This window comes from Cyanistes caeruleus, chromosome 11 (genome assembly GCF_971803275.1).
Source record: "Cyanistes caeruleus chromosome 11, bCyaCae1.hap1.1, whole genome shotgun sequence".
In the NCBI taxonomy this organism is placed as follows: domain Eukaryota; kingdom Metazoa; phylum Chordata; class Aves; order Passeriformes; family Paridae; genus Cyanistes; species Cyanistes caeruleus.
Genome location: NC_141711.1, coordinates 22,431,441 through 22,450,237, shown reverse-complemented (window position 1 = coordinate 22,450,237; position 18,797 = coordinate 22,431,441). Strand labels below are relative to the sequence as shown.

The window sequence follows — 18,797 nt, the reverse complement described above, 5'->3', positions numbered from 1 at the left end:
TTCATATGATAAATTAGGAGGGAATGAACCTATCACCTGGAGTGAGAACGATGAAGAAATGTTAATGGAATTGAAAGAAAAATTGGATAGCACCCCAGTATTAAGTTTACCTGATTTGAATAAACTATTCCAGCTATTTGCTAATGTGGAAGAAGGAGCAGCTTATGGTGTCCTAGCAAAGGAGTGGTGTGAAGTCAAGAAGCCAGTAGCCTATGTGTCCAAGTTATTGGATCATGTGGTTAGAGGATGGCCGAATTGTCTTCAAGCCACAGCCATGACAGCAGCCCTCATAGAAGAAAGCTATAAATTAACATTTGGAAGTAAAATCAAAGTAAAATACAAGAAAAATCAATCACAAGATTTGAAAACAATGCTAAGCAAAAGGGCCAGTCACTGTATTTCAGATAGTAGACTTTAAAAATAGTAATTAATTTTGAATAATAGTGAAAATCTGGAATTTGCCATTACAACTGTCTAGAATCCACCATCACAATTTTTATATGGGAAACCAGTGGAACAAGGGTTACAGCACTGGTGCCTTGAAACCTTTGATTAGCAAACAAAGGTCAAGGAAGACCTTCTGGAGTATCTGTTAACTGAAGAAGAAATACTCTTTGTAGACAGCTCATCAAGGGTTGTAAATGGAAAAAGAATGTCTGGATATGTAATTATTGATGGACATAGCATGACAGTTATAGAGAAAGGAAAACTCCCATAGTTGGTCCACACAATGCTGCAAGATCTACGCACTGTTAAAAGGACTGAAATGGCTTAATCAAAAGAGTGGAACCATCTATATGGACTCTAAATATGCTTATGGGGTAGTACACACTTTTGGAAATATTTGGACTGAAAGGGGGTTTGTGAGCTCAAAAGGAAAAGCGTTGATTGATGAGGGTTTGATTAAAGTTGTGCTGGAAGCCTTGAAGGGGCCAGAGGAAATAGCACTGGTACACTGTCGTGGTTTTAAACCAATAACTAAGAAAATTACTTATTTCTTGCTGTGAGATATGGATTAGAACAAGAGCAAAACAGGCATACAACTTAAAAGGGAAAAAAAAGAAAGTTTATTGACAAACTACAATAATAAGAACACCAGAATAAACTTCTAGAAAAACCTTTTCATCCCTTATCTACCCACTATTCCCTTGTTCACATGACAACAGAGACAAAAACCTTGGAACTTTGATGGTTAAAACAGTCCCAATTCTTGCTACAGTCTTTTCACCAGTCTTTGTAGAGAAACAGAAATTTCTTCCTGTTAATTTATGGAGTTTCTCACAAGAAAACTACTTCTGTTATAGTTTTCCATTGCTCTAATGTTAGCTGCTCAGAGCTGCTATTATTAGAGTTCACTCCTCCCATTTTCACATCACTCTGAAGTGTGTATGGGCCATGAGTCTAGAGATAGCATTTTTAAGGATAAGTTATTCAAAGGCAAAAAAAAGTCTTTTTCATCTGTTTCTGTGAGCTTCACCAGAAAACAGTTTTCTCATTGCCTCTCAAGGCTTCAAATCTCCCAGCACTTCACTATACCATAATTACTCTACTTTTTACTCAAATTTACACTTTGAACACTTTATTCCTCTCTAGATTCTGTATCATGAATTAAAGGAGTTCTTTTCAGGACTTCATTGTCCATCTCCATAGTTTTAACAGAGAGATATTTCAGCTTAATTAAAGCATCTTCTTAATTCTCTACCTTTCCTGAAGCTTCTTTTCTTTCCTGTCACTGGTAGTTTATAAAGTCTCTTTTCATGTTGATCACTCTCTTTTTCTCTTTCTGGATAAAAAGATTAATCCGCAATTCTCATCTGGGTAATGAAAGAGTTAAAATCTTGCCCAGGCTTTTGTAGATAGTTTGGGGATCTCTGCCGAACAGGAGCTGGAGCCGTCTGCGATGGAAAGTACTTCATAGCTGCTCTGGAGAGTGTAGTCGCTGCTCCAGCCCGCTGCAAGTCCAGGGCCTCTCTCTTTCTTCACTGGGCAGTTTCTAGTGAATGTAGTTACAGCAAAACCTGCAGCCGAGCCAGAGATCGGCTCGGCCTGGCCCGGGCCCGAGGAAAACTTTCCCCAGGCCCCACCACCCCCCACCCCCCATCTCCCAGCCGGGAGACGGGGCAGGCCCGGCTCCCGTCCCTGGCCGGCTGCATGGCCTGGGCAGGGACGGGAGGCCTGGAGCTCCGCCACCCTTCAAGCTAGGAAACAAAGAGAACTCAGGGAACTCTGCTTTTACACTTTAAGGTAGGGTTCACAAGTTGATCCCACTTTTCAATAACCTAAACTGCTGTCAGTTCTCAGTAATGACCGATAATTGGTCAGGAGAAAAGACTCCAGGCAGTTCCCAGCAACTCCAACTCCGTTAAAGGTAAAGTAACTCTATGACATACACGTAAGAGGACATCAAAAAGAAGACTCAATAAAAGTAAGAGGGAATAACTTAGCTGACCAAATAGCAAAGGCAGTGGCTTTAGAGAACACTAACAAGTTACTACATCTAGTAGAAGAGCAGGAAGAGTTACAAAAGCATGATGCTATTAAAAATAAAAGAGGGGAATGGATGATCCTGGACAGGAGACATGTATTAAACAAAGCACTAGCTTGGAAAGCGTTAGAAAACCTCCATGCTTCAACTCATTGGGGAACCCAGGCATTACATGATCACTTAGTGCAAACCTACGTCTGTACTGGAGTATTTGAAGTCATTAAAACTATAATTCAGGAATGTATGATCTGCCAACGGATAAATAAGAAGGTAATGAGGAGATTACCTCAAGGGGGGAAGAGAACTAGCTAGAAAACCTTTCCAAAATATTCAGATAGATTTCACTGAGCTCCCTCAGGTACAAAGATTTAAGCATCTATTGGTTATAATAGACCACCTAACTCACTGGGTTGAAGCATATCCGACCAAAAAGGAGACAGCGGAGGTAGCTAGCAAATTCCTTTTAGAACAAATTATACCAAGCTATGGACTAGTAAATACTATTGATTCAAACAGAGGTCCACATTTTATGTCAAAAATCCTCCACCAAATAACAACTGCTTTGAATATTGCTTGGAAACTTCATACCCCCTGGAGACTACAGAGTTCTAGACGGATTAAAAGAGTAAATTAAACACTAAAAATAGCCTTCACAAAATTAACAGAGGAAACTAAAATGAATTGGCTTAAGTGTCTTCCCCTTGCATTAATGAGGGTAAGAACAAAACCAAGAGCAGATGTAGGGGTTTCCCGCTACAGAATGATGTTTGGTTTACCTTTTCTGACCACCCAGGGTAACATCGGTACATATGAAGAGGGAGAACAAAGTGTAAAGAAGTATGTACAGACTGTGGCTAACACCTTGGAAGAATTAAGAGAAAAATTATATCTCCCTCAAACGACCCCCATTGATTTTAAAATACATAAATTCAAATCTGGAGATTGGGTCCTGATTAAAACATGGAGGGAACAACCACTAACTCCAAGATGGGAGGGTCCCTTCCAAATTCTACTAACCACTGAAACAGCGATTCAAACACAAGAAAACCAATGGACGTATGTTACCAGAGTAAAAAGACCAGTCCCTGCTCCTAAGGAACCAGCTTCTACTCCCACAGAATGGACAACAACAAAAGTAACGAACACTAAGCTAATCTTGAAGAAGAAATCTCATAATGAACTTCCTGAGAATGCGAAATGACAAGAGGCTGTTTAAAGTTCTGACTATGAGCTATGATATTGTATTAAAGTGTATGAAGTTTTAACTGTTTATACCCTATTTAAAGAAGTTATTTAACTCATTAGGGTGTATGGCATTTAACCGTATATAATTTATTTAAAAAACTGTTTAACTTATTGTAAGGTAGAAGATTTAAGGTTTACTGTTAACTTCTGGTGTTTCTTGTTGCAGATCCAAAAATCGTAAAAAGCAGGTAGAGCATTCTCCCACACATCTAACAATCAGACCTGAAAAGAAACAAGCAAGTAAATAAAAAATGGGAGAAAGAGCTCCTGCAACAAGATGTAAAGTAGTAGCCAGTAAAGAGTGCAAAGGGGAATGGAGGCAAGACTGGAACAGGATACACTTTTGCCACAAAGAGAGTCACAGGTGAGAAAGTGAAGCATGGATGGGAAAGTGCCCTGTACCAGACTCCTGCTGATACTTATCCTCCTACAAATGATGGTCCAAACAGGAGGAACAACTCCTTGTGACAAGTGCTACTACTCCATATATGCAGGAGACTCTTGGACTGCCGTTCTCAGAGTACATACTAACCCGAGCCTTGACTGTATCAGCTTTTCAGAACTGACTACCTGTAACCAGTATGGAAAAACTTACTGGCTCTCTGAAAATGTAAGGAACTTTAAACGAAAATTGTTGGGGGAATGCCCTATGAAGAAGTGGATTTGTTCAGAGAAAAGACCTATAGAGAAAAGGGCTATCAAAGGGGTTTATAAGCCAGACTTGATCAAAGGAAAAGAGGTAAAAGGGATAATTAAAAGGGGACCTGAAATACAGATACTAGGGGGGAAAAACCTATTTCTGGGCCTGGCAGAGAAAATAAGTCATGAATTTAACATCACTAATTGCTGGACTTGTGATGACAGCCAAATGGCCAAAATCTGGCCATGGGAAGGAATTCTTTTGAGTCCACACAATGTACTAAGAATATTAGGAAAAGAAGAATCCACACCAGATAAAAGACTGGAAGACGAAGTATGGAGTTTGTGATCTGATGTCAGTGGTAAAGAATGTATATGGAGAAGAGGCCCTAAATTCACGTTTTATGTAGGTGAGCTACCTTGTAAACAGTACCTAGTAACCAATGATACCCACAAATGGTGGGTTCCCCAAGCCCCATATTTGCACTGGGTGAAAGATCAGAAAAAAGGATGTTCCTATATTGAACAAGAGAAGCTGTATGAATGCACCACCAAGGAAACTAATCCTTTTCATGGGGAAAAGAAATTGTCAAAATTTTGGCATAAAATTAGTGTAGACACTATAGAGCCCCAGGGATTCTGGAGGGCCCCAAATGGTCTCTATTGGATTTGTGGAAGATCAGCTTATGTTATGCTCCCAAAGAATTGGGCAGGGAGTTATACACTAGGCATAGTAAAACCCTCTTTCTTTTTACTTCCCCAAGCAGAGGAACAGCATTTAGGGATACCTCTGTATGATGAATTAAAGAGGAAAAGAAGGGAAATATTAATCGGAGGGGCACAGAAATGGGGGAAAGATGAATGGCCGCCTGAAAGTATAATAGCCACCTATGGTCTTGCTGCTTGGGCCCAGGATGGATTGTGGAGCTATAGAACCCCTCTATATTTGCTCAATTGGATTATTTGTTTACAAGCAATAGTAGAAGTTGTATCCAATCAATCCAGCCTGGCCCTTGACTTACTCTCAGCACAAGCACATCAAACGAGGGCTATGATCTACCAAAATAGACTGGTACTGGATTATTTATTGGTAGAGGAATGGGGAGTATGCGGTAAATTTAATTCATTTGAATGTTGTGTTGATGACCATAGCGAAGTAATTAAAGATGTTACCACTAACATCAGAAAGCTAGCCTATGGTCTCATCCAGAAAAGGATGCCCCTTTTTAAAACTAACTGGTGGGACAATATCTTGAATGGTGAATGGTGGAAGAAAATATTGATAATTGTTGGAAGTACCCTAATCAGTATCTCTTTCCTTCCATGTTGAATTCCCTACTTAATTCAGACCATCACAAAAATTGTGCAAAACTCACTGAAACTAAGTTCGGAGAAAGAACTGAGTAAAGGAGAAATTGCAAAGATTCATCTGATAAAGACTGCAAATCCAGAAGAAGACCAAAGACCAGAGACTGCAGAAAAACTCTACAAGAAGTACCAGAAACTTCAAAAATTCTATCAAGTTTATGAAGAGACTGTTTAATAAGAAATTATTTATGCGGGCTGAAGCCAAATCAAAGTTTTAGAGGGTGGAGTTGTTATAAGTAAACCAATAGTTGTAACAAGTTGATTAGTTGTTAACAGTGGGTTATAAGTTAACTGTTATTTAATATAATATATGTTTCTAGTTAGTGGTTAAGTATTTGTTAGGGAGTTCTCAAGGTTCTCAAGGTTCTATAGGGGCAATGGGTGAGTTCTGGTGGTCAGTGTGGGTGCAGTCAGGTGGAGTTGGGGGTGGCTTAGGGCTGACGGGGTGTTCTTTGGCAGAGAACGCTCCTAGGAGTGACATCTGTATCATAGACAACCTTTGGTGGAAGAGGCAACCAATCACTCGATGCCCTGGAGGAATGACTGGTCTGGAGTGCACCTTGTTAAGGACCAATGAGAGCCCTAGAAATGGGCCAAGCTGAGAGGGGATCCTAAACAGACCAATCCTGGACAGAGGGGATTTATAAAGGTGGCGGTGGGACTTCACTTGGGGTCCTCCTGTGGAGTTTGATCCAAAGGAGAGCATTTGGTATTGCTGCAGTGGAGCTCGGGCTTATCCTGGGCTCCCACCTCTGTTGGTGTTTTTTTTTCTTTGATTAATAAAGGGTTTGACTTTTATTTCACCTGGAAAAGTCCAAGCCCGTTTATAGCAGATGGAGACCTCTAATGTATGAAGTTAAAGCATAGAGAGAAGGCTTTTCCCCATATAAGAATAGAAGGAAAAAATATTTTCCCATAGTTCTTTGCACCACCATTTCACTATACCCCAGTTATATGTACCCAGTTGGCCTGTGGGCCATCCCTCCCCTTTTTACCTTCTATGTCCTTCCCCTTGAATGTTCTCCCTTCCCTGTTTCCCCATTGGCCCCAGTTTGCTGCAATCCTCCACTCCTGTTATCCCATTGACTCTCCCTCTCCCTGACCCCTCCTATGCACCACTTTTCCCTGTTCTTATTGGACTCTGATGCTCGGATCGACCCCCTCAAACCCATTTATAACCCTGGACCCTCCATTGTTCCCTGCCTTTGTTCCTGGACACCTTCAGTGTGTGGCTGTAATAAACCCCACTGGAACTCCATACAAAGACCCTTCCTGGCTCTCCACTGTTGCTCTGCTATCCATGGCATGCTTGTGAGTGTGTGTGTGTGAGTGTGATTGCAGCCTGCCCAGATGCCTTCATCCTTGGAGGCACTTTTGGGAAGGTAGCATCATCTTACCATCACACTCAACACCACAGTACACAGGGAGCAGTAAGAGGTGCTGGGGTAGTTCACTTTGGGAATCAGCAAGTGGCGGAAGACAGGAACTAGAGGGCAAGAGCAGGTTGGCCCACGTGTTCACCACCGAGATTATATAGCTCTGCTGCGGGCAGCAACCCGTAACCGTAAACATGATAAGGTGTGGCCAAAAAGTCATACCAAACCTCTATCATTCCTCTATTGTTTTTTCCTTCCAAAATCCAATATGGGTAGCAGTCTCGTAAGTATGGTAGATGGGGGTAAAAAGTCACACCAGACCTCTGTGGTTCCCTTTTCTCTGCTCCAACCAATTCATGTCACCAATTCCACCAATCATTGTGCTTAAGGAAAACCTGAGGGTTTTTTCTGTTCCCATTGCCCTCACTCACATCAATAGATGCTACTATGACTCATACAAAATTAAATTTTGACTTGTAAAGTAAGAGTAGATCACTGAAATTGAAAATTAAAAATAATTGTTTGAGCCAAATGACTTATTAAAAAGGAAAAGGGGTTTTTGTCATAGATAGGTAATTGGCTCTCACAATTAAGGGATGAATATTACGTGTACTATAAGTACAATGTGTATGTTAAGAGAAGTTTCATAGATTTATAGTTATGTTGTTGTGGCATGTTCTCACCATAGTCCATTTTACCCACCCCCTTGTATTGTTGTCATTGGATGGCCTTAGTAGTCAGGCATTAGGGGAGGGCCAGTTCATTACTAGGCATCACCTACATAGCAACACCTGACCTCCAATCAAATTGTGAGACAGTAGTCTCCACCAATGGATGGAGAAGTTGTCTGACAAGCTTTGAGATGGGCCAAGGTTGGCTGATGTAATACCAGGAATATAAAAGACAATGCAAAGATTTTGTAGACACATGGCAGTTTAGTTCCATGTCCCCATCACTGCTCTTTCTCCTGATTCAGTCTTCTGTCGTATTTTGTTAAGGCTGAATAAAACTTCAAAATTTTAAAAGTGAGCATCTTGTCAGGCACAAAAGCAAACACTAAACAGCCATGTAAATGATGAGGAACTCAAGCCCTCTGCCAGTCTTACAGGGTTTTCCAGTCACCTGTAGCCATAGAAATGACCCCAATTCCCCTAAGAAATTCAAGAGGAAATCCCAGCCACATGCACCACTTACAAAAGACCCAAACCCCTGCATGTCTTACTGGAAAACACAACACCCTGCCTGTGCACCTCATGATGGACCCCAATCATCTGGCAGCCTTACAGGGGTCCCCCACCACCTGCATGCCACATAAAAGCCAGGTGTGGCATTAACTCTAGCCAGCAGCATGTTCCATGACAGAAACTCATTCTGATGCCCTTCTGGGAATTGGGAACATGAGTTGTGGGGCCAGCTTCATCTGCGGGAGGAATGGGGAGTGAGAGCCCGTGCTGTGTTCTGCTGCTGAGCTGGCAGCACGGTGGATACGGCCAGGACGTTCTCTGTTTCTTTCACAGCTGGGGCCTGCAGGCACCTTGCTGCCCCTTGGCACAGGCTGTGCCACCCAACAGAGCCCAGAAGGCTGGGAGCAGAGCCCAGGGACAGCGCAGCTGCTTGGGCAGTGGCTCCTTCCAGGGACACGAGTCAAACCCATCCCTGAGCAGCCACTGCCACCCCTGACCCTCCCTGCTCTGTGACAGCTCCCCCAGCCCAAGGGGACAGAGCCAGGCCCTGTCAGGAGCCAGTGCAGGCCCTGCCCAGTTGGGAGCCAGGGCTGGCTGTGGCCCTGGGCTCACAGCAGGGCTCCCACTTGGAGCTGCTCCTGTGCCTTGGGCCTCTGGATGCTCAGGGCCAGCTCTGGGAGCAGCTGCAGTGGGATGGACATTGGTGCACGAGTCCCGTTTCCCAGGGGCTGGGAATGAGCTCCAGAGGCCTGGAAGAAGAGACATATTCAGGTTGGGCTGCTGTCGAGCCCTGCAAGGAGAGGCCCTGTGGGAAGAGTTGCTTTCAGGTGATTTGGCAGTACAGCTCAGTCCAACTTCAACATCGTTTCCTTTTCCATGTCTGCATTTGCCTTGGTCACAACTGGAACCAGATTTTTGTCAGAGGGTCAGGGTTTGGTTTTTATTAAAGAAATAGTTTGTCTGAATGAGTGACATGAAACTCTGGGAGGAAATCTGAACCTCACAGCCCCTCACATCCCACCTTCATCAGCAGAAGCAAGTTCTTTGTTCTTTGTAGGGACAACATAATTGCTTTTCCTTTTCCCATCCCAGGGATCACACTGAATTTTCTTCTTTTACATCCAAGTCAAAAGCTCTGTGAACTTTGTGGGATTTTAAATCAAAAGTAATATGTAAGGATTTTAAGGCAGAGGGATGGAGCATTGAAAAGTTGATTTCTCTTTCCCCTTTCACGTCAAATTGCATTCTCCCTCTATTTTTTTGTTTTTGGAACAGCAGTGCAGGGCTGGGGCTGCTCTCTGGGAGCAGGATGCTGTGAAGGGGCAATAGCTGTAAGGGCAGTAGGCACCTGTCCTGCCCTGAGTCTCCAGAATTACTGCAACCCCATCAGTATGTCCACACCAGGGAAAACTAACCAGGCACCTATTTTTGATTTTTGCTGTGCTTAACTCCAAAGTTGCGTCTGCATTAAAATGATTTTAAAGACTGTAACACATCTGCAGTTTGAAGGGATAGTAAAGCCAGTGTTACACTCTGAGAAATAAATCCACAGTCTGAGTTGTTGATGTCATTTACTAATTTTCAGCTCATTGTGATGATGATATCATAGAACATTTACTTTTTTTCCTCCCCAAAATAAAATGGTGCCATTCGGCTTCTGGAGAAAAGAACTGTCAAAGGTGCTGTTTGGCAGTCATGGAGGGAGAGGTGGGGGAAAGAAAGGCATGTCCTGGAGGGATGCTCTGGTGAGTTCTAGCATTTAAACAAGCTTCTTTTGGTACATAGATGGGGATATTTTCAAGAGTAAATGGCTCCATGAAATGGTTTTCCAGGCCTTATGCTGGCCAGAAAGCTGTTAAAGCCCATCACAGTTTAGCCTCCATAAGAAAGTGGCGACAGTGCCTGTGTCAGATGAAACATATAATTCAAAAAGTAAACCTGTGTTTAGAGAAGCCAAAAGCCTGATGCAAACAAGGCCATAAAGCTTCTCTCCAGTCCTTCTGAGCGAGTGTGGCAGAGCTGTTGTGTTTACAGCAGTGCCATGGTACAGCAACAGCTGCAGGAGAGGGCTCAGGACAGCCTTGGAGTGGAGCAGGGCTGCAGGAAGCTGAGAGAAGCCCCTGCTCCAGAACTGAGGGACTTGTTCCAAAAGCAAAGACAGTGACTTTAAGAGCTTCCCACTGTGCTCCAGGTTTGCCTCAGAAGACTAAGAGGTGACCTCAGAAATCATGGAAAATATTTGGGAAAAAGTTTTATGCAACTTGGTTGTGAATAGGTCCAAATCTCCAGTGGGAAAAGAGCCTTCCCAATAAGCTGGGTGTCTTGGGCTTATTTCTTCATAGAATAAAGACTACTAATTAAGTGCAATTTCATTTATTCAAAAAGTGTAAAAATAGTCAAACTTTTCCAGAATCCTAAAACTACTTTGAAAAATACAGAACTATTGTGGAAAAAGAAAAGAAATATTTTGGGATTTCTTTCTATAAAAAAAATACCCCTAACACTTCAAAATGAAAAATAAACATAGTGGCTGCTGGTCTCAGGAGCCCTGTGCCCGACTGCTGTCTGCCCAACCTGGCTGTGTCCAGACAAGGAGCTTTGTCAGTGCGGGTGGTACCAGCCAGACACCAGAGCTGAAGCCCAAAGGTGTTGTTTAAGCCCTTCCCTGGCAGGAGGGGCCCACCTTCAGGCCTGGCAAGACACCAGGGCCAGCACCTGCAGGGGCAGAGGGTCCTGTTCTGCATGGTGGTTGCACCTCCACAACAATGAGCTGGTAATGAAGCGGGGGCAGGGATGTTAGATACTGGCTTGGGGATGGCCGATAACCGATACAGCTCTTTCCAGCTGAAGTCTTTGGCAGGATTTGTGAAGCTGCAGAGACACACCTGTTGAGAGAAGAGATGTCTGAGGCCCCCAGTTGCCACTGACACACAGGGACTCTCCTGCATTGCAGGGCCAAGAGAATCCAAGGCTCCCCAGCACGGCTGCAGCTGCTGGCACAGCTTGGCCCAGCTGGAGAGCTGCCCCTCAAGGTCCCAGTGAGCAGGGGATGGCTCTGGGCAGGGTCCCTGGCAGGAGCAGGCCCCAGAGTATGTCTTCCTTTCAAGGCCAATCTCTTCCTCTCTCTTCTTCCTCCCTAACTTGCTTTGCCTCTGCCTGTTGCTCCTGGGGCTGCTCTTGGCCAGGCAGCCTCAGTGGCAGCCAGCACTGGCTGCAGCCCGAGTGGGCTCCCCAGGACAAGGCCCAGCAGTGAAGAGGCCAAAGAAAGAGCTGGGCAGCAGCAGAACTCTGGGCAGCAGAGTTATTTGGGCAGGCACTGACTAGCCACAAGTCCACAGCAGCCTCATTGAGAATGTTTCCTGTCTACAATAGACTTTCTAAAGAAGGTGTTTGAGGGAAAGATGAACAAAATACTCACTGTTTTCTCTGACAGATATACCAGATTCCAAAACAGCACAAAATGAAGAAAAGCACCAAACAAAGCAGGCCTGCCATTATCACTAGCCAGCAGCGTGTTCCCTGACAGAAACTCATTCTGATGCCCTTCTGGGAATCAGGAACACGTGTTGTGGTGACTGCATCTGTGGGAGCAATGGTCAGTGAGAGCTCATGCTGTGCTCCACTGCTGAGCTGGCAGCATGCTGGGTATGGCCTGGACATTCTCTGTTTCCTCCAGAGCTGGGGCCTGCAGGCACCTTGCTGCCCCTTGGCACAGGCTGTGCCACCCAACAGAGCCAGAAGGCCGGGAGCAGAGCCCAGGGACAGCGCAGCTGCTTGGGCAGTGGCTCCTTCCAGGGACACGAGTCAAACCCATCCCTGAGCAGCCACTGCCACCCCTGACCCTCCCTGCTCTGTGACAGCTCCCCCAGCCCAAGGGGACAGAGCCAGGCCCTGTCAGGAGCCAGTGCAGGCCCTGCCCAGTTGGGAGCCAGGGCTGGCTGTGGCCCTGGGCTCACAGCAGGGCTCCCACTTGGAGCTGCTCCTGTGCCTTGGGCCTCTGGATGCTCAGGGCCAGCTCTGGGAGCAGCTGCAGTGGGATGGACATTGGTGCATGAGTCCTGTTTCCCAGGGGCTGGGAATGAGCTCCAGAGGCCTAGGAGCCAAGGTGCCTCAAGCTTTGGCTGCTGCTGGGTCATGCAAGTGCCGGCCCTGGGGGGAGAGCTGCTGCCACACAGCCCCGCCGAGACTTTTATACAGCAATTACCTCCTGTGTCTGGGCCTCTGCCTGCAATTGCCTCTCTTCCTGAATCTGGAGTTGCCAGTGAGACACTGCTTCCTCCAGGAGGTGCCTCCTTGTGCACAGCCTTTTGCTTCATGCCTTGAGAAAAAGAAGAAACACAGGTAGATGGAAGAATACCACATTCAGCATGGTGGCATTTCCAGAAGGCTGAGCTTGTCAAAGTCATGGATAAAGTTCAGGATCTTGAAACTGATTATTTTGTCTGGAAGGGGACATTAAGGGCTTGCCTCCAGCATTCTCTAAGGATTCCAAACCATCATGTGCCAAGGCTGCCAGATAAGCCATGTCCTGATCCCACTCTAGAACAGAGCACAAATCAGAACCATGGCCATGGTGTGCTGGGATCCCCTTCTGCTTTTGGGATCTGGGCACTGCAAGGGGGTCAGGTAAGGCTGTGGGAGCCAGATGCCAATGGACATGACTAAAGCTGCAGAGAGGCCTAAGGAACTCTAGGCTGGCTCTGGTCAATCTCCACCCTCTTTGCAGGCCCTGTGCAACATGGCCCCTGAGAGTTCTCTCATTCCCACAGAGGAAGCCCTCCCTAAAGCCCTGGGGAAAATTGCAGCATGCAGTGCCACAACTATCCCTCCTTGCCTCTCTCCGTTGGGACAGCTCAGACAGCCCAAGGAACAGTCAACCCCTCTCAGACAGGGCAGATCCTGTGGGAAGAGCTCCTGGCACACAGCCCCACCAAGGGCTGACCCCAGAACAGCAATTACCTCCTGTGCCTGGGCCCGTGCCTGCAATTGCCTCCCTTGCTTCAGGAAATGCCACCTTCCATAGAGCCTCTCTGTCCACCCCTTGAGAAAGGAAAAGGTACAGCTGGATCAGATGGAACCATTGGATAGCAGGGAAGAGGCCTCTTCAGGAGGCAGTGCTTGTCAAAGACATGGAAAAGGATCAGGAAAAGGCCCAGGCTTTCTCTATTATCCAAACCACAACCCTCCCTGATCTGCTCAGAGACTGGGACATTGCAGGGGATCTCAAGCTGTGCATGGCCCATGGTGCAGTTTTGGGCACCCCGCCCACTGATGCCAAATGCCTTCCTGCAGAGACTGGGGAGAAGCTGCAGCCAGGCCAGGCTGGGAACCAGCCCTGCAGGCTGTGAAAGCAGCAGCAGGGAAGCCAGGCTGCCATGGATCCCTTCCTGCTGTGCCGGGCACGGCGTGTCCAGAGGTGCAGAGAAAGCCCCTGGCTGCTGAGTCTCAAGAGAAGGCTGAGGGAAATGCACCCACCATGGCCTTTGTGCAGTTCCTTCATGATTTGTTTCAGGGTGTCATGTGACTCAAGTGATCCCTTCTTTCCTGGGGCTTTGCTCTTCCGTCTCAGAGGACCTTAACAGAAGATAGTTCCATTTCCCAGGAATGGATCCCACAAAACCAGGGGTCAGCCTGTGGGTTTGGCAGGGACACACCACTTACCCCTGCGATGGGAGCTGGGCTTGTGGGCAGTAAACAAGCCAGGAGCTGGGAAAGTCCTCCCTGCAGACACACCTGTAACTCAACAGCCACAGAAGCTTCTGTCACCTGGTTCCTACCAGGTTGTCAATGATTATTCCTCAATGGGAATCTGAGAACATACCTGCAGGAGGCTCCAAGGGCTTCACAACTTTATGCAGCCAATGTAATGGAGAAACCTTCCCAGGAACCTCCTCTGGAAGGGAGCACAGATGAGAACCTTTTTCAGGGTGTGCTGAGATCGCTTTCTGCCTTAGGGAACTGGGCACTGCAAGGGGTTGGGTAAGACCATGGGAGCTAGATGTCAGTGGACATGGAGAAAGCTGTAGAGGAGTCTGGGGAGCTCTGGGCTGGCTCCTGGTCACTCTCAACACTCTTTCCATGCTCTGTGCAACATCCCTGAAGGGCAGGCACTGCCATGCAGCAGTGATGGCAGCTCAAGCCTCAGCAGGGCTCAGGCCCAGAGGCACAGCAATTACCTTTCGTTACTGTGCCTGGCATGGCCTCCCTTCCTGCAGAAGAGACTGCCAATGAGCCACTGCTTCCTCTGGAAAGTGCTGCCTTCAGCAGAGCTCTTTGGTCCTTCTCTGGAAAAAGAAAATTATATAGTTGGATCAGATGGAACCATTCCCCATTGGGGAATCTTCAGGAGGCAATGCTTATCAAAGACTTGGTTAAGGATCAGGAAATCATATAAATTTTGGGGATTGGCCAGGGCCCTGCTTGGTTCCAACAGCTGCCGTTCCTGATCTACTCGGAGACTGAGAAATTGCTGGAGACCTCAGGGTGTGCATGGCCCATGGTGCAGTTTGGGCTCCCTGTCTGCTGATGCCAAATGCCTTCCTGCAGAGGCTGGGGAGAAGCTGCAGCCAGGCCAGGCTGGGAAACAGCTCTGCAGTCCGTGAAAGCAGCAGCAGGGCAGCCAGGCTGCCATGGATCCCTTCCTGCTGTGCTGGGCACAGCGTGTCCAGATATGAAGAGAAAGCCCCCAGCTAAGGGACATGGACCCACCTTGTGCTCCCTGCAGCATTTCCTTCAGCATTTGCTGCATGGTCTTGGAGTGGTACTGGGGTTTCTTGGGTCCTGTGGTTTTGGCATTTCCTCTTGGAGGACCTTAGAGCAAAACAGTTCCATTTCCCAGGAATGGATCCCACAAAACCAGGGGTGAGCCTGTGGGGTCAGCAAGGACAGACCACTCACCCCTGCGATGGGAGCCAGGCTTGCATGCAGTAACCATCTCAGGAGCTGGGAAAGTCCTCCCTGCAGACACACCTGTAACTCAACAGCCACAGAAGCTTCTGTCATCTCTGCTGATCTGCACAGGCAGCACTGAGCGGCAGGGGCGGTGAGGGGATCACACAGGGCGAGGGCACACACGTGCACGGCTCTGTCCTGGCACCTGCAGCGATGCCGCCCTGGCCGAGCTCTGAGCTCTGAGCTGGCCGCTCCCCCAGGTGGAAAGGCCTTGACCTACCCTCACCATCTCCCAGAGCCTCTGTGCTGGATGTGGGTTGGAAAGCCAGACCACCTTCACCAAGAGGTTTGGCTGCAAGGAAAGGCAGGACAGAAGGGCTCCTGTGGCTCTGTAGGAGATCCTCAGGCTCCCTGGGGCCAGCAGAGGAGCCGTGCAAGGCACAGTCCTGGGCCACAGCCCTGGGCCTGGCCCCTTCCCTCTCTGCTCTTCTCCGTGGCTGCACAGAGCACATGGAAGGAGACACTGGCATTGCACATGGGAAGAACATTGGCCGCTAAATACTCCTTCCTCCCACTGACAGCGATGCTGTGGGATCACTTAGGGCTCCAGAAGGGAGCCGGAAAAGTTTCCTGAATCCATCAATTTGCAGACTCTTCAGGAAAACGGCACGTGCGTGTGCTCCTGCCACATTAACACTAATTATTCTGTTCGGAAAAGGTACATTGAGAACTTGCCTCCAGCATCTGGCAAAGTCTTCAAACCACCATTTATCATCACTTCCAAATAATCCAAGTCGTGATTCCATTCTAGAATGGAGCACAGATCAAAACCATGTCCATGGTGCACTGGAATCCCCTTTTGCCTTAGGGAACTGGGCACTGCAAGGGTTTTGGGTAAGGCTGTGGGAGCCAGATGTCAATGGACATGGTCAAAGCTGCAGAGGGGCCTGGGGAGCTCTGGGCTGGATCCTGGTCACTCTCCACCCTCTTTGCAGGCCCTGTGCCCCATCTCTGGAGGTGCAACACAACCAGCCCAGGGCCCCTGGGGACTCTCTCCCTCCCACAGGGGAAACCCTCCCTAAAGCCCTGGGGAAAACCATCCCTAATTCTTCCCAGGGAGAAGGAAGTGCTGTCCCAGGAAAGGGAAGCCAGGCCGCCTGCTCACCTGCTCCCTGTGCTTGCTGTGGAGAAGCCTGGGCAGCCCTGTCAGGCAGGGCCACTGCCAGGAGGAGCAGGAGGAAGAGGCGCAGAGCAAAGGCCATGGTGCCTTGCCCTCTGCCAGTCCTGTAGCTCTTGCTGCCACCACTGTCCTGAGACTGCTGTCCAAATGTCAGCACTGCTGCTGCCGCAACAGTCGTGGTCAAGGACTGACTGCTCAGTTTGTGTTGTGCTGTGCAACCACGGGGCTCTGGGACCTCTGTGACCTCAGAGCCTGCTCTGACCGCAGCCTGCTGTCACCCCAGAGGCTGCTGTGACCTCATGGCCTTGGCTGTAGCCCCGGAATGTACTCCCATCTGTGTTGCTATATTTTATATATTAGTAAAGGCCTGTATGCACAAACCAGCCTTTGAAATAAGTCGTGATATTAAGGGCTAAAATCCTTGAAACTTGCCTGCAGAAGAGAGAGTAAAGCTAAACAATATCCTTGTGTACAAGGATAAGAATGTAAACCTGTGTGTGTTAGCCAATAGTAACTTGCTCTGCCCGCAGACCCTGTAGAACCCTATAAAAGGTGTGCTAAAGATAGAAATAAATGGCATTTACAATTACTTCTGTGAAGACTGGTGAACAGCTCGGGGGTCTTTCAACATCTGGCGCTCCGACCAGAGACACCCCTGCGGGCAGAGGGGCTTTGGAGTCAGCAGAGTGGATCTGGGCATTAGACGTCGCGGGCTTGGATTGGCACCGGATAGGCAGCCTGAGCGCGGTGAAACGCTGAGCGGTAGGACGTGGAAAGTCAGGCTGCTGGGAGGGGCCCAGGCAGGCAAGGGCGTGGTAGAAGGGTCGCAACCTTCCCCCTTGCGGGTGGCCGTCAGCATGGAGGCAGAGTTTGCGGCGGCAGATAAACTGCTTCTCTGCATCCTCGTTAAACGAGGCGAAGCAGCACAGGAAAAGGACCTGGATATGCTCATTATATGGGCTAATTGTCATGGGCATTTGCAGTGCTCACACTGCTTTTTGCGGTGCAAGAACGGACTGATATGTCGGCTCTGATATGGGAAATGGCAATTACAGAAAAGAGCAAAGGCACTCTGTCTCTCGGTTGAACTTGGCAGATTGCAATTAATACCTTAAAAGACAGAAAAGCGAGATATGCTGAGGCTGTGAGCCCCATAATTCTACCTGTGTCACAGCGGTAGATGCCTTTACCTCCCACTGCTGGACAAGCACTCCTATCTATGCTGCCCATGGAGAGAGGGAGGGAGAGTCAAAGAGAAGAAAATAAAAAAAAGAAAAAAAAAAAAAACAAAAAAGAAAAAAAAAAAGAAGGAAAAAAAAAAAAAAAAAGTTCCACAGCGAACGCTGAAACAACGAACAGAATCTGTTCAGTTATGGCAGGATGTGATACATCCAGAAATATTTGCTTCATTTTTGGAGTCACTTTTAGCATTACAATCTTATTAAAGTTCCATCTTTACCACCCTGGAAGAAAAGAAGCCAAATTTAGTCTGGTTTCCACCTGAACCAGGGGGACATGGGGGAGCACAGAGGTGTGTGCAGAGAACAAAGGCACCCTGGGGGTAGAAGCAGCAGCAAGAAAAGTTCCAAGGCCACGCTGATAAGCTGCAATGATCACCATTGTTAGTACCTGGCCTGAGAGACTTTTCGTGTAACATCGCGTGCTTTTGTAAAATCGTGCCCTTTTTTCCTCTATCGGCAAACAACACCAGAGATTGAGAGAAAAAACTGCATTTGTTAGAGTTAACTATGTGAGGTTTTTCTTTTCCTTTCTCTCCGTTTTCCTCGCTGCAAGAGTATGTAGAGAATGTGAAGGAAGATAAGAGCAGAGCTGCAGCAGCAGCAGAGTGGGCAGTCCACCCCCCCGGCTCCCTCTCGAAGAAGAAGCACCCAGATAATACCCAGTTTGTTAAAAAGTCATAATTTATTGGGTTTTCAAAATGTTTTTATATGCCATTGTAGAGTTAATTCTGTGTTTTAAGTAATTATGAGTTTATGCAATTGCAGTTTTTAAGATTTTACTAGAGAAGTTATTGTGATTCTTTGAACGTTTTAAAAAAAAAAAAAAGAAAAAAAAGGAGAAAAAATAGAAAAAAAGAAGAAAAAAAAATAAAAAAAATAAAAAAAAAAAAAAGAGAGAGAAAAAGTGTTTAACAGAAGTTCCCTTGCAATAATTGGTTTTAGAACCTAAGGTTAAAACATGGTATGATTTACAGCTTCTAGGAAAACCTTCCAATTAATATTATCTACAGAAGAGATTTATGGTTTAAAAAATAATTAGTTAAGAGAACTTTACTGTACAAGACAAAGTTAAGTTAAAGTATATATTATCTATTTGCTTGTTTTTTCCACAATTTTAATAAGGTAATTTTAATGTGAGTCCTTTTGTTATATAAAGCACATATAACTGCATATATACCAATTTGGATT

At 46.6% G+C, this 18,797-nt stretch overlaps 1 protein-coding gene across 2 annotated transcripts; it reads right to left on the bottom strand.

The window, feature by feature from the left end:
* Positions 1–10,654: 10,654 nt before the first annotated feature.
* On the bottom strand, positions 10,655–16,610 carry LOC111942797 (uncharacterized). 2 transcript variants are annotated; one of them, XM_086846539.1, is made up of 13 exons: positions 16,354–16,610; positions 15,924–15,995; positions 15,469–15,540; positions 15,195–15,266; positions 15,006–15,107; positions 14,474–14,581; positions 14,119–14,190; positions 13,959–14,030; positions 13,773–13,871; positions 13,257–13,337; positions 12,502–12,615; positions 11,716–11,878; positions 10,655–11,182 (listed from the first exon to the last, which is right to left on the bottom strand). In XM_086846539.1, the coding sequence occupies exons 1-13, from the start codon at positions 16,448–16,450 to the stop codon at positions 10,951–10,953; spliced, it is 1,356 nt and encodes a 451-aa protein (XP_086702665.1). In that variant the 5' UTR covers positions 16,451–16,610; the 3' UTR covers positions 10,655–10,950. The 2 variants fall into 2 exon arrangements, with proteins under 2 accessions (XP_086702665.1, XP_086702664.1); XM_086846538.1 differs by lacking the exon at positions 15,469–15,540 and having other exon boundaries at positions 16,354–16,559.
* Positions 16,611–18,797: the final 2,187 nt, after the last annotated feature.